This window comes from Aulonocara stuartgranti (assembly GCF_965226115.1).
Source record: "Aulonocara stuartgranti genome assembly, chromosome: 22".
NCBI classification, from domain to species: Eukaryota; Metazoa; Chordata; class Actinopteri; order Cichliformes; family Cichlidae; genus Aulonocara; species Aulonocara stuartgranti.
Window position 1 is genome coordinate 28811536 of NC_138957.1, and position 12779 is coordinate 28824314.

Consider the following 12779-nt stretch of genomic DNA (forward strand, 5'->3'; position numbering starts at 1 on the left):
ACATGAAAAATTTATGGAAAGAGCTTTATTTAAAAGAAGAAGAAGAAATAATGACAACAAAAACCAGTATCTGACAAGTTGATATAAATTGGCCCCGAAAATCGACTAATCGTTGCAGTTTGAGTGCCAAGATGACACTTTTCTCAAAAGCAGAGTTATCTTTACGTTTTGTTTTTTCCCCCTGGAGGGTTTTTCCTCTATTTGGATTTGCAGGTGGTGATGTTGACATCTTTGTTTATTTTTCAACTTTTAGTCCGTCATTGACGTCTCTGCACTGCTGTTATTGTTGGACACCCAGCCCCACGCAGGCTGTTGCTCATCTCAAACCTTCAGTTTACTTTAACACACATGAAGCCTTCAGGTTTCATCCCTTGGACCAAACCCATGTGCCTGGTCGGGGTGAGTGCTGACGCTCTCCTTGCCACGTGTCACCAGAATCAGCTGCTATAAGAGGAGTTTTATTTAATATTTCAGCAGATAAACATAAATACTGTATATTTATACACAAAAAGCAAAAAGGATATTTTACTGCACTTAACAGAAATTCACGGGGGAGAGAAGTGCTCGTTAGGTTTCTTTATGTTTGGCCGAGGCTGTTTCTTAATGTCAGACATTACCAGCATTTCTTTTAGTTGTTTTTGTTTTGGGGGGGTTGTTTGCTTTTTACTTGAACAATAGCAAAAGTAATGGCGGGCATATTTAACGTTGTTTGCTGGTGCTCTGGTCGTCTCTGTAAGTTGACCTTTAGACAGCCTTATTACAGGAACCCCCTTCTCCACTAGTGATGCCACAGGACTTCAGATGCCTTTTTTTTTCCCCTTTTAAAGAAAAAAAAAAAAACATATTTATATTTACATTTAATAATGAAATACATGTATTGCTTATTTTTCTAACAAAGTCCTATTTAAAGCAGAAGCCTAATAACGTAGAGGTCTGCGATAACTTTCCAAATTTAGGTTTATGTATGTGATCGAGGTTTGTCTTGTCATAGAGCGATCAGATGAATCCTCAGCCCTCCGCACACTCTGTTTGTGTTATCATCTCAAAAGCTCATCTGAGAAGCTTTAGGACATTGATTTTTATTCATATACTAAACCTTTTATTTTGCATATTAATGAGAGGAGGCTTTATTTTTGGGGGGTTGTTTTCCTGTCCGTTACAGACTGTGCCTTTTTCTGATGGTGCTGGAAAAAAAATGTTCAAAGTGTGCTGAGCCCAGAGTCTACATTAATACGTATATATTAATACCTGGAAATACTGTAATGTGTGTGGATACCTCTGACATGTATGCCAAGAACACAAAAATATGCAGAATTTATCCGTTTTGAGCTGACAGGACCAAAAGGCCTGCAGGGATTGGTTTATTGAACGGGCACTCGAGCACAACCTAAAACCAAACATTTTTCAGTAATACAAATCATAACTTGGGCGAGTGGGTTGGGTAAGAAGCACTCATGACTCGTAGGCAACGAATATCTCAGTGTAGACATGATGTAGCATATTTATTTATTTCTGTGAGGCGTACTGCATGTTGTCCTCGGTTGGCGTTTTGTGTGTTCATTCTTAAATGGACAGCAATAATGAAGCAGCTGTAAAATTTCTGTGCAATCGGTTTGGCCGGCCTTACTTTTTCTCCGTGTTTGCGTGTCTCTTTATGAAAACTTCATTTTGTTTTCGAATGCGAAGTTCAGACGTTTACAGACTTGGACAAAGAGCTTTTGTTTCTCCACGAGTGCCCGTCTCCCATGTTAAGGGATTCCCCACAAAATGAATGAATCTTTAGATGCCTCTGAAGGTTGGCTGCATATCATTCTTGAAGGAAAAAAAAATTTGAGTTTGAAAATGTTTTTTTTTTTTTTTTTTTTTCTTAATTTATGATATTAATAAGTACAACTGTATGTTAAAGGACTTTTAAAGTTTGTCTTAACACTCACCTGATCCTGGTCCTAAGTTGAGCCTTTTTTCTTTTTTCTTTTTTTTTTAATTTGTCATATTTAATTTTTGGAATAAATACTCTATGTATAAAAGTCGTGTTGCTGTCGTGATTTGAAGAAAGTGTCACATCCAGTCTTTGTTTCCAAACATCACACTGAGGCTTTTTGCAAAATCTGAGACGCATGAGTCTAAGGAGAGCTACTTCTGTCCTTCTTAGCTTTAAGCTGAGGCTGATTCTCCAATAATGGCTTTACTTCCACCACCTGACTGCTAGACTAAAAACTGAAGGGAGCCCTCGGTCATCAGTGAAACACAAAGTGCTGTTGCATCCAAATATGGATGGACTTGCCCTTTCTTTGTAAATCAAGGTGTTGCTCTTTGCAGAAACATTACAAATGCTATGTTGTTGTTATTGTGATATCGAAAAATGCTGCTGTAAAATAAATCCCATTAGCTGCAGTCCTAGCTAAACTAATAAACTAGCTGAGCTCTTGGTATGCACTAGTATCTTACTACGCAAGTAATTAAGTAGTAATAAAAGCAGTCCAGAGCAAATGTTTTCAAAATGTATTTCCAGTTTTCTTTTAAACACGTTAGTATTTTTACAGTGCATTATTCGTGTTTGAGGTATTTCTACATCCATGCAAAAACCATGTAAGTAGTACTCGAACACACCTGCTTCCAGCATTCAGCCTGACGGCTCAAAATAAACTGTTTGTGCACACTGAGTGCAGTGTATACTTGGATACGATAAAGGGCTATGAGCTGTGTGCATCTCTGCACCTGCGCACGAGTGCGGTGTTCATTATTATTGACAGGAAATGGCCTGAAGTCGGTTATCAGTTACTGTCTGAAGTCTCTGCAGAGCACAAATACACACACTTTATAACTGTGTCACTACATCCATGTTTAATCTGTGTCTACACTTCCGGGCCGTCTGTGCTCATAACTTCATATTAGCTCAGCAATGTACAGTCTCTCCGCTTCCTGCCTATATGGTCTAACGTGGGTTTTTTAATTGCTTTATCTCTATAAAACACTTATCTTTAATTAAACGGTGTCCTTGTTGAACTCTGAGTGACATGAGTACAGCACAGTGTATACAGCAGGTGCTCTGAAGGGCCCGTTTCCTGCTACATTTATAGCCAAAAGACAGACGGAGTGCACCTTTAGCCTCTGAGTAAAGATAAACAAAAAGATAATAAGCTTTAACTTTATAACAGTCTGGACCTCCATAGATTACCATTCCACCTGAGCAAATAACTAAAAACAAACAAAACACCTTTTTAGCTATTACTGTATTTAAAGTGTAATGATAAAGAAGTGTTCTTTTTCATCATTAAAATAATAACTTTCATTTTCAAAAGCTGGTCCACAGATCTCAACCAATCCAAAATGGGCTTCCACAGGGCTCCGTCCTTGGCGCACTTATTTTTGCATTTTTCTAATAAGTTATTTCTCCTACTCAATTTTTCAGCATTTTATCCACCTAAAAAAAGACAAAACTTCATTTAAAATACATTATCCTCCTTTGGAGAGTTTTGAAACATTTATCAGAGTTTGTTTTCATAGCTTCTTATTTCTTTGGTTGTGTAGTTCTACTAGTTTGGTTTGCAGACTGTGTTTATATCTAATTGTTTTCATTTTCTCAGATCTTAATCACAATAAGACCTGATTCAGGGGGAAAAATAATAATTACTGTATTTTTAGGAGATAAAACTAATCTACTAAACCAGATTTTTCTTTAGCTCTTATTTAAAGTCCTATTTAAGTTGGTAACGAAATACTATGGTCATTTATGACATCAGTTTATAAAATCAACAGTAACACAGTTAACACACATGACAATACAGAAATTAATTCATATCACTCAAACTCAGCTTTAAATATTTTACCTTAAATAAATTAAACCACTGACACCAACAGGAACTGACTCAGTCTCACAGTGGAACAACATTTCCTGGCTTTTCATTTTGTCCATATCTTTTGTATAAAATAAATACGTTCAGAATTTCTCTAGAACTTTCAAGAAGGTTCCGCTTTCTTGTATTTTTCAGTTTCTGGTTTCTGTTGAGGACGGTGTTGAGTCTCTTCACACCGCAGGATGTGCAGCTTTGCTGTGATGTTCCTGAAGCAGTGCTTTAACATGCTTCTAACGGCTGACGAGGACAAGTAGAAGATAAATGGATCCAGGCAGGCATTTAAGGTGCTGGAAAGCAACGCCACAGTCCTCCACTCCTGATTCTCCTTATTGACAAAGCCTACCACATGGGAGATGTTGTAAGGACCAAAACAGACGCAGAATACGATCAGTGTGCCAAGAGCCAGACCAATGCATCGCAGCCTCCGCCGCCTGCTGATATTTGGGAGACGGGACAGGATAAGGATTAGGTTGACGTAGCAGAAGCAGCAGATGATGAAGGGGATGCAGAAGAGGACGAGGAAGAGCTCGAGGCGGAACGGCAGCAGGATTGCAAGCTCTTTGTCGGAGAAATTCAGGTAGCAGCTAGGTGGAGGTGTGGCGGGAGTGCTGCCATTGGTGTGTCTCCACTGGAGGTAAGGCATGATGTAGACGACGATGAGGTTCAGAGACGTTAGCAACCAGAACATGACACAGGCCAACAAAGCATAACGAGGCCGCCGATGGAGGGAATGCCTGATGGGGTGGGCGACCCCTAGGTAACGCTCCACACTCACGGCAGTGAGCAGCAGGGTGCTGTTGTAGATGGTGACATAGAAGAGAAACCCAGTGAAGGGACAGAGGGAGTAGGGCAGCAACCACTCCATGTCATCAAAGGCCTCCTTCATTTTAAAAGGCAGCAAAGCCAGGAGAATCAGGTCGGAGATGGTCAGGTTGAGGAGGAGGATGTCTATCGGGGTTGGCTTGCGATACACCTTGCGGCAGAAGGTACCAAATGCCAGGATGTTGGCGGGAACTCCCATGAGGAAGGTGATAATGTAGACAGAAAGCAACAGATTGTATGCCATGGTGTCTTCTTAGGGACACACTCTCACAGACACTGCAGGGAGGAAGAAAGCAAGTTGTGATCAAGTAGCACCAAAGACTCAGAAACAGCTCATACTTACATTTTTCTTAACTTTACATCAGAAAGAAAGAAAGCTTAATAGAAAAACAGCTAATATATTTCATCTGCCATAGAGATGTGAATGTTTATATAACTCCATGCATCAATATTAATAAGTCAGTTTATCTTGTTTGCAAAGGAAACCAGTTCTTGTCTTTTGCATTTGTTTGTTTGTTTGTTTTTTAAGCTAAAATGTTTAAAAAATACACAAAAGAAGGTTTTTCAGAAAGTCATCAGCCTGCTCTTTCCTTGCCACTACCAGGTAAAGGCACTGAACTTTGGCTTTAAACACAGAACAAATCAAGCAACAGCAACAACAGCACATTATCTTCTCTAAAGCTTCACACGCTCTTTGACATCAGATTCAAACATTTGCAAATAATAATTTCCGTAAAAGAAAAGAAAAAAATCCACAGTGGAATATTCTAACACATCATTTGATTGCTACCTTACCATCTAGAAAACATTTAAATTTAAAGATGCACAAATTTGTTTTTTCTTATTTAAAAGTAGAACTTCAGAATTAGTGTGGTTTATGAAGTGTCAACGTTTTTTCTGGGAAACAAAAAAAAAAAGGAACTGGAGCAACTGGTGAGCTCTCTGCTACAGAGGAATAAAATACTTTTTATTCTTCTTTGCAATCAGAAAGAAACTCCCCCAAACTTTCTAACCACACAGACTTTTAAAGCTGACTGTTAAAAAGTAACAAACATCTGAGTCCATTTGGCTCAGATTTACCTGCAACATCTTATTGTCAAAGAAATGGAGAAAGTGGGACAAAATTTCTGCATATAAAGACATCCAGAAATAAAATACGCCCCGTCCGAAGTTAGCTGGAGATAAACTCACCTCACTCAGGCTTTGAAATCCAGCCTCTCCATCACAGAGTGCTCTGTAGTGCTGCAGCTCTCTTCACCTCTTGGAAACAGACTGTTTGATCACATCACAAGACTGCCCCTAATATTGTCATCCTTCTGCGCCTACAGTCTCTCCTTCGCCAGCGGAAATTTAATAAACTTCTGGACATTTCGTTCTCACCATTCTCCAAACATCATCTCCCAGCAACCGCTGAGAAGCTCGGCGCAGCGTAGGTGGAAATGATTAATCAGAACTTCTCGTGTAAAAGGCCAAGGCACTAACAAAGAGAGGAGGAAGATTGTTTCCTCTCTCTGCTCTGCTGCGACCAGAGAAGAGAATTTACCTTTTTTTAAAAAGCAAATTTTTTTTTTCTATATCAACACATTTTGGCAAAATGCTGCAGTTTTGCAGAGGAAGCTACACTTTCCTTTTCTTCATTTTTTCGTTGTCGGATCCCACAGAAAGATCTGTAAGTGCATTAAACTACAAGATACCTAATTTTGAAATCCAAGTCAAAATAAAAAAGAAGCCGTAAAAGTGCTTCTTTTTGAGCCACCCCTGATTTCTTTAAGTTTTCTTCAAGTTTTATCTTTCAAAGTTTTTCTTTCAGTCCAGTCCTTGTGCCTAACCATTTTCAGAGGGAGGAGTGTTTAGTTTATTTGTGTTTTGTTCTCTTGTTTTCTTTTAACACTGACCTATGAGTCATTCAAGCAGAAGAAGGCACCAAATTCAGGAGATGAACCAGTGTTGTGTTTACACAACTAGTTTTTAATTGTTTCACTAGGGAGCGCTGATCCATTTACTCTTTGCCAAACCCCCATCAGAAATAGTCTCAGCTCTTAGGCTGCCAGTCTTAAAGATAAGATAAGATAAGATAAGATAAGATAACTCTTTATTGTCATTGCACAGTCATACATAGTACAGTAGTACAATGAAATTGGAAAAACTGTCCTACGTCGGCACTACATATAACACAACACGACACGATATGACACATCACAACGTAACAAACAACACAACACAGTATATTAACTTAGTATAAAAAAGAAGAATAAGTGTATGTGTATTGCACACTGTTATTATTGCACATTAAAGGAGGGAAAAGGGGAGAAAAAGCACAGGTGTGCCAAATTACACAACAACTGGTCTGAAAATCAGTTGAAGCAAGTGCGATAGAGTGATGAATCCAAATTTTGTACATCGTATTTCCATTTTATGGCACGATGACTGTCCAAACTCACAACTGTTATCCCAGCTGCTTTTGTGACAAGTAAAAGCAAGCAAACATTTACTGAACCATCCATTTACAAATACATGATTAAGATAAAGCAGCACTATTTCAACAAGGTCTTTTCCAGATTTAGTCTGTTGTCATTACTCTCACAGGGGCTTTAGTGAGAGGACCCCAAAACAGAGAGGAGCAGTTCCAATAAACAAAAGCTAGCCATTTAAAAGTCCAATAAACAAAATAGTAGAGTCCAAGTAGAAGTCTAAAAGCAAGACAAATAAAATCCACACAAGAACACATACACAGCAGAACAGCAGACAACTCTACAAAGGATGGGGGGAGGACTATTTATACACAGACTGCTAATCAGAGGAGTGGAAATATCAGGAAAGAAATGAGACATATTTCAGGGTAATCATGCAGGAAGAAGGGGCACAAGAGATAAACACTATCAAAACAAAGCAGGGGATCAATAAGAGCTGCACTGAAATAAGGACAAACATATAACATGCATGAACATAACAGAAGAGGTGACACAGAGAGGTATATAATGAGTCCACAAACACACTGAAGACCCATGATGCTCTGGAATAAATGATAAACAAACCCTGAACCATCAATAAAACTACAAACCAAACAGAGAACAGGGATTAACTGTGGGGTCTGTGACAATTACATGTACATTAAAAAACATGTACAGACTCCAGTAATGACGATGGAATTGAATTCTTAATGAAGCAACTTGGGATACAACAAATTTCGATCTGATCTGATAACGTTGGAGTTAATTAATGATTTTTCAGCAATCCAGTGAGGTGGGCCAGTTTTGGGCCACGTTTAACACCTGGAGTGTAGCAGAACCAGCTCTGCTTGCAATGTAAAATATAATAAGGTGGGTTTATTATAAATAATGAAAAATTTTTTTTTCTAAAAATATGAAGAGCCTTGTTACTGTTGCCTAACATGAAGCTTGTCAGTCACATTCCTGATTGCATTTCACTTATAACTTCAGCAAAGTTAAAAACAAAAATATGAAACGCATATAATACATGAACAACGGCTGTAAGCTGGTTACACTTTTTAAAATGTTTCTAAATCCTCACTTTTCTATTCATTTCCAGATTTACCTGAAAGTATGACTTTGAGTCATTTTTGATGTCATATACGGCACCAAAAATTCAATAATAGGGATTAAATAAACATGATATCCACTTCAGAGCACATCAAATCTCTAAACAACAAGGATTTATGTGCAGGACAGCGTCAGATGACCCCAGTCTGATGTGCATAAGTGGAAGCTGAACATTATAGGCACATTAAGACCAGATGTGTTTATCATGCAGTGGCTCGTATACAGTAGCGCTGAACGCGAGCCAAGAGTCCGAGTGTTTATTTGGAAATTTTCCACTAAAACCTTTGCATGCAGGTTATCCAAGAGGAACACAGAAGCTTATCAACACGTGTGTTTTAATTGTGTTTTAGTCTGTATGTTATAATTTTTTATTTTTACTTTGCATTGTTTGTATTTATTTATTTTACTTAATACATATTGGTTGGAAGTCTGTTAATTTATTATGTTTTATTTATTAAACACAAAAGTACAGCATAATTTATAACTGAGATATGTATGTATTACATATCTCTTTATTTAAGTATTATCATATGTGTGTAGTGTATTTACTTAAACAGTCTATGTTCTTTTAGCATGCTATAACAAAACAGGTGTTTCCTGAGACCCAAGCTATTGTTTAGGAAGGATCTTTAATTTCTACTAGCTATTTGGGATTAGTGTTACCTGATTGGTGTAACTCTAAGCATCTTTTTTGAACGTTAATAACATTAGTAATTTTTAATGTCCTCATATGAAGACAACGGGTTTATTTACAGCATCAGACAATAAAGTCACCAAAGTATAGCACACTTTAGCCACAGCTGCCCTGAGGCTAAAGTGTAGCTTGCCTCCACCAGTGTGTGAATGTGAGAGTGAATGAATAGTGGAATTGTAAAAGCGCTTTGAGGGTCTCGAAAAGCGCTATATGAATGCAATCCATTATTATTATTATTATTATTATTACTTTATTGACCAGGAGGAAGTATAAGGTTCAGGATGAGGACACAGGGTCTCACAAAGGTGACAAACTAAAGAGAAAACTTGACCCTAACACTGTTCTGCTGTGAGGAGTGTAGTTATCCCATTAGAGGGATATGTGTCCTGTGATGAAACATATCTATTATAATGGGAATCTTTATTCAATCATTATATTTTTACAAAGTTGTTTTGCTCTTTTTAAGACGTCTTCATTAGTCAGTCTGTCAGTGCACGATGACTCACATCTCTGCTGAACTGATGGTGTTCATAGGTTTCTTGTTTAATATCCATACTTACATGAGGACAGGTATTGTAGGCATCTAGGACTTTCTTTGTTTTCTTAAAGCGAAATGGACTACGATCACTACAAGAGTCTGCCCCCGGATACACTTTACAAGCTTTCACTGAAGGCAATGTCATCTATTTCCAATGATATAGTGATTTTGCTTTATCTGTCCAATAAGATGCTGACCGCTTTTATTTCTTGATCCAAGACTTACCTCTCATCTCCAACTTGTGGGGACTAATAGTCACTTATTGGGAAAAAGGCATATTCTGTCCTCAAAAAGATATCTAAACATGTACACACACACAGGTGTAACTAATAACATTAAAGATTTGTTTCATGTTGCCGTGCTGATAATTCTGCCACTGAAAATCAAGGCAGCTGTGTTGTGATTAGCTTCACCTGTGAGAAATGTCTTATAATACTGAACACTTTCCAAAACATGACAGATTTTAAAGTGAGCTTTTACAGCTTGAGACACCAGATGGAGCCATTTAAAATCAGCCGATAAACATTCCTCATGAAATCTGAAATAAAATGTTTAAACATACACAGTGTGCCTGGTCAAAAACAATGATTTCACATACTATCCACACATCATTTTAATCCAAAACAAGGATGTTACAAGAATCAGCAAAACATTACATGTGACACAGCAGTACCTTACAGCTGTATTCAGTCTGCAAAATAGGCTTTTACATCATCTCTTTTCTTTAGAAACATTTGGTCTAAACAGGTCGTTAACGCCTGACGACACAAAGCTTTGAAGAAGTCAGTCAGCTCTGAATTAACAGACTTCATGTAGCTGGACAGTCAGTGTGGAGGAGGTTTACTGGGTCTGTTTGCAGAGGTTACTGGTACATGAAGAGTGGTCATATCAGACTAAATGTTTTTGCACCATTTCTTCTTTTGAATTTGTTGCACAGTCTCCTTGTGACACTCTCAGGTCATCTAAGCCCCAGGTTTGCTCCCCTCAGATGGGACAGTTGGTGGTCTAACTTTTGAAGCTTCACTGACGGCTTTACACCGGTACCGAGAACCCCCCCTGTGGCTGAACTGGCTTTGCCGTCCACAGATTCTTCCCAAGATGCCTCTTGACATGACTGGAGATAGCATCAGCATGACCACAGGGTCCAGGAATACGTTACAGGTGCTCGTCAGCATAGCGTACGTCCTCCACTTCACGTTCTCCCCCATCACAAACCCCACGACGTGTGAGGCGTTGTAGGGTGCGTAGCAAACCACAAACACAGCGAGCGTGGACAGCGCAACAGCCAGCACTCTTCTTTTTCCCATGGGGGACAATTTCGAGCGCCACACCAGCGTGACGCAGCGCATCGTGCAAAAAGTTGACACAATCAGAGGCAAAAGAAACAGGGTGATGGCCATCTCCAGGCGGAGTGGCAGCAGCACGGCCAGCTGGGACGCACTAAAAACTTCATAGCAAACTGAGGAGTTATTACCTGTGGAAACAAAAAACCCCCCTTCTTCGACCATCACGCCAGGGCTGAGGTGTAGCACCACCAACAGCCACAAGACAGCGCTGATGATGCAGGAGTTACGAGCACAGCGCCATCTCTTGTAGACAATCGGGAATGCTATGCTGAAGTAACGACCCGCTGTTACAGCAGTGATGAACAGACAGCTGCCATACAGGGACGAGAAGAGGAAGAAGTTGTAGACAAGACACACGGGAGCAGGCAGCCTCCAGTCCTGAAGCAAAGTCTCCAGAGTCTTGACAGGCAGCCAGACTAACAGCCCCAAGTTGGCCAGACACAAGTTGAGGGCGTAGACCACGTTGGGTGTGGCACCATGTTTACGAGCCTTGCGCATGTACACAAAGAAGACGAGCAGGTTGGCAGGAAGGCCGAGCAGAAAGGTCAAGATGTAGATGATGAGAGCAATGCAGTCCTTGACAGCCAGCTGCATCTCTTCAGATGAGTTCACTAAACTGGTAGCACCGCCTCCAGTTTACCATGACATAGTTTGAAGGTTGAAGAAAAGTCCTGCCTGGAAATATGCACACTGCTGACCTTTTGTCCTCTCCGTTTATCTACAACGTCTTTAAAACAGCAAAGTCTCCGTTTGGAATGTTTTCCGAGGCGGTAAAGTGGCTGCAGAAGAGCCGGGTTTCTCTCGCCATCATGTGCACAAGCAGGTCTGAGGCACAGAGACAGGTGATGCCAAAAAAAAAAAAAGAGGTGGTGGCCACAAATGGGAGGATGTGTATGGGCACACAGGGGGACGAGGTTCATACGACATCATGACAGAGATGCAGATAACAAGACGTACTCACCCATGCAGAAGCTGGGGGGCATTTAGCCGGCACCAGGCCACCTTAATTGCCTTCTCAGTGAAGGGCAACAGACAGTTAGCATCTGGGCCCTTAAGTGAAATGATTCAGAATAATTCAACCTGTCAGGAAGCACATGCCCATCCTCTTAAATTCAAGGCTGTGTAAATGAACTGGAGGGCCAGGCAGTAAAGTCATAAATGTGCTGAAAACCGATGGTTAGTGCGAGCAGAGGATGGGTTGGGCTTTGGGAAATGGTGATTTGTTTGTGACATGAAGGCACTTTGAACAGTTTTATGGTGGACGGTGTTTTCCTTATTGTGGGTGTTCTGTGTGTGCATGTGGGAAAGTGTGTTAGGCGAGGTGGTTGTGTCATGCGGGAGGCTGCTGGTGAAGAAAATGGAGCAGAAAATTCACTCGACAATTTTTTTTTTCTAAGAATGGAGCTGCCGCCATTCAAAACACAGCTATTAGGTGTTTGATCAGTCTATTGATCCAGTCTTTAAAACCAACGTCTACAGCGTCCAGTCTTCGGATATTTGATCTGAATGTTTGCAATGAACTGACGACACTTTTCCTGTATTGTTAAATGAACGTGACAGTAGCACAGCTTTTATTTACCAGTCTGATTTTGTTTTTCCTTTCAGGCCGTTTCTGTTTGCACTGTCTTGCGTCATTTTCTCCGGTAGCGCTTCCATTTCTGTTATTGGTATTAATGCAGCACCATTACCTATTCGAATGCTCACTATGTTGTAGTTGTGTTGCCAAAATTAACTGCTTGACAAATTTAAAATACTTCAGTTATGCTCTGATGTTTTTCTGAGATATTTCCTGGAAAGAACAGCTTAAAATGGTTCCAATTATTGGGAAAACAGGGGCATCACAGATCATGTCTACATTAAGAAATGGGAAATTTAACACAGCTGTGCAAAAATGGAGAGTTAAGCACTGAAAAGCTAACCAGTAAACAGTTTATCTGTGTTTAAAATGAACCTTTCTTTCAC

At 39.7% G+C, this 12779-nt stretch overlaps 2 protein-coding genes across 3 annotated transcripts; both read right to left on the reverse strand.

Moving 5' to 3' along the window:
• Positions 1–3960: 3960 nt before the first annotated feature.
• LOC309699142 (free fatty acid receptor 3-like) lies at positions 3961–9744 on the reverse strand (the record flags this gene model as incomplete). 2 transcript variants are annotated; one of them, XM_082522018.1, is made up of 2 exons in its annotated part: positions 9697–9744; positions 3961–4955 (listed from the first exon to the last, which is right to left on the reverse strand). In XM_082522018.1, the coding sequence occupies exon 2, from the start codon at positions 4921–4923 to the stop codon at positions 3961–3963; it is 963 nt and encodes a 320-aa protein (XP_082378144.1). In that variant the 5' UTR covers positions 4924–4955; positions 9697–9744. The 2 variants fall into 2 exon arrangements, with proteins under 2 accessions (XP_082378144.1, XP_082378143.1); XM_082522017.1 differs by lacking the exon at positions 9697–9744 and adding an exon at positions 5871–5934.
• A 689-nt stretch (positions 9745–10433) lies between these two features.
• LOC309699069 (free fatty acid receptor 3) lies at positions 10434–11436 on the reverse strand (the record flags this gene model as incomplete). The annotated part of the gene is made up of 1 exon (XM_082521924.1): positions 10434–11436. Exon 1 carries the CDS (start codon positions 11409–11411, stop codon positions 10434–10436), a length of 978 nt encoding a protein of 325 aa, XP_082378050.1. The 5' UTR covers positions 11412–11436.
• Positions 11437–12779: the final 1343 nt, after the last annotated feature.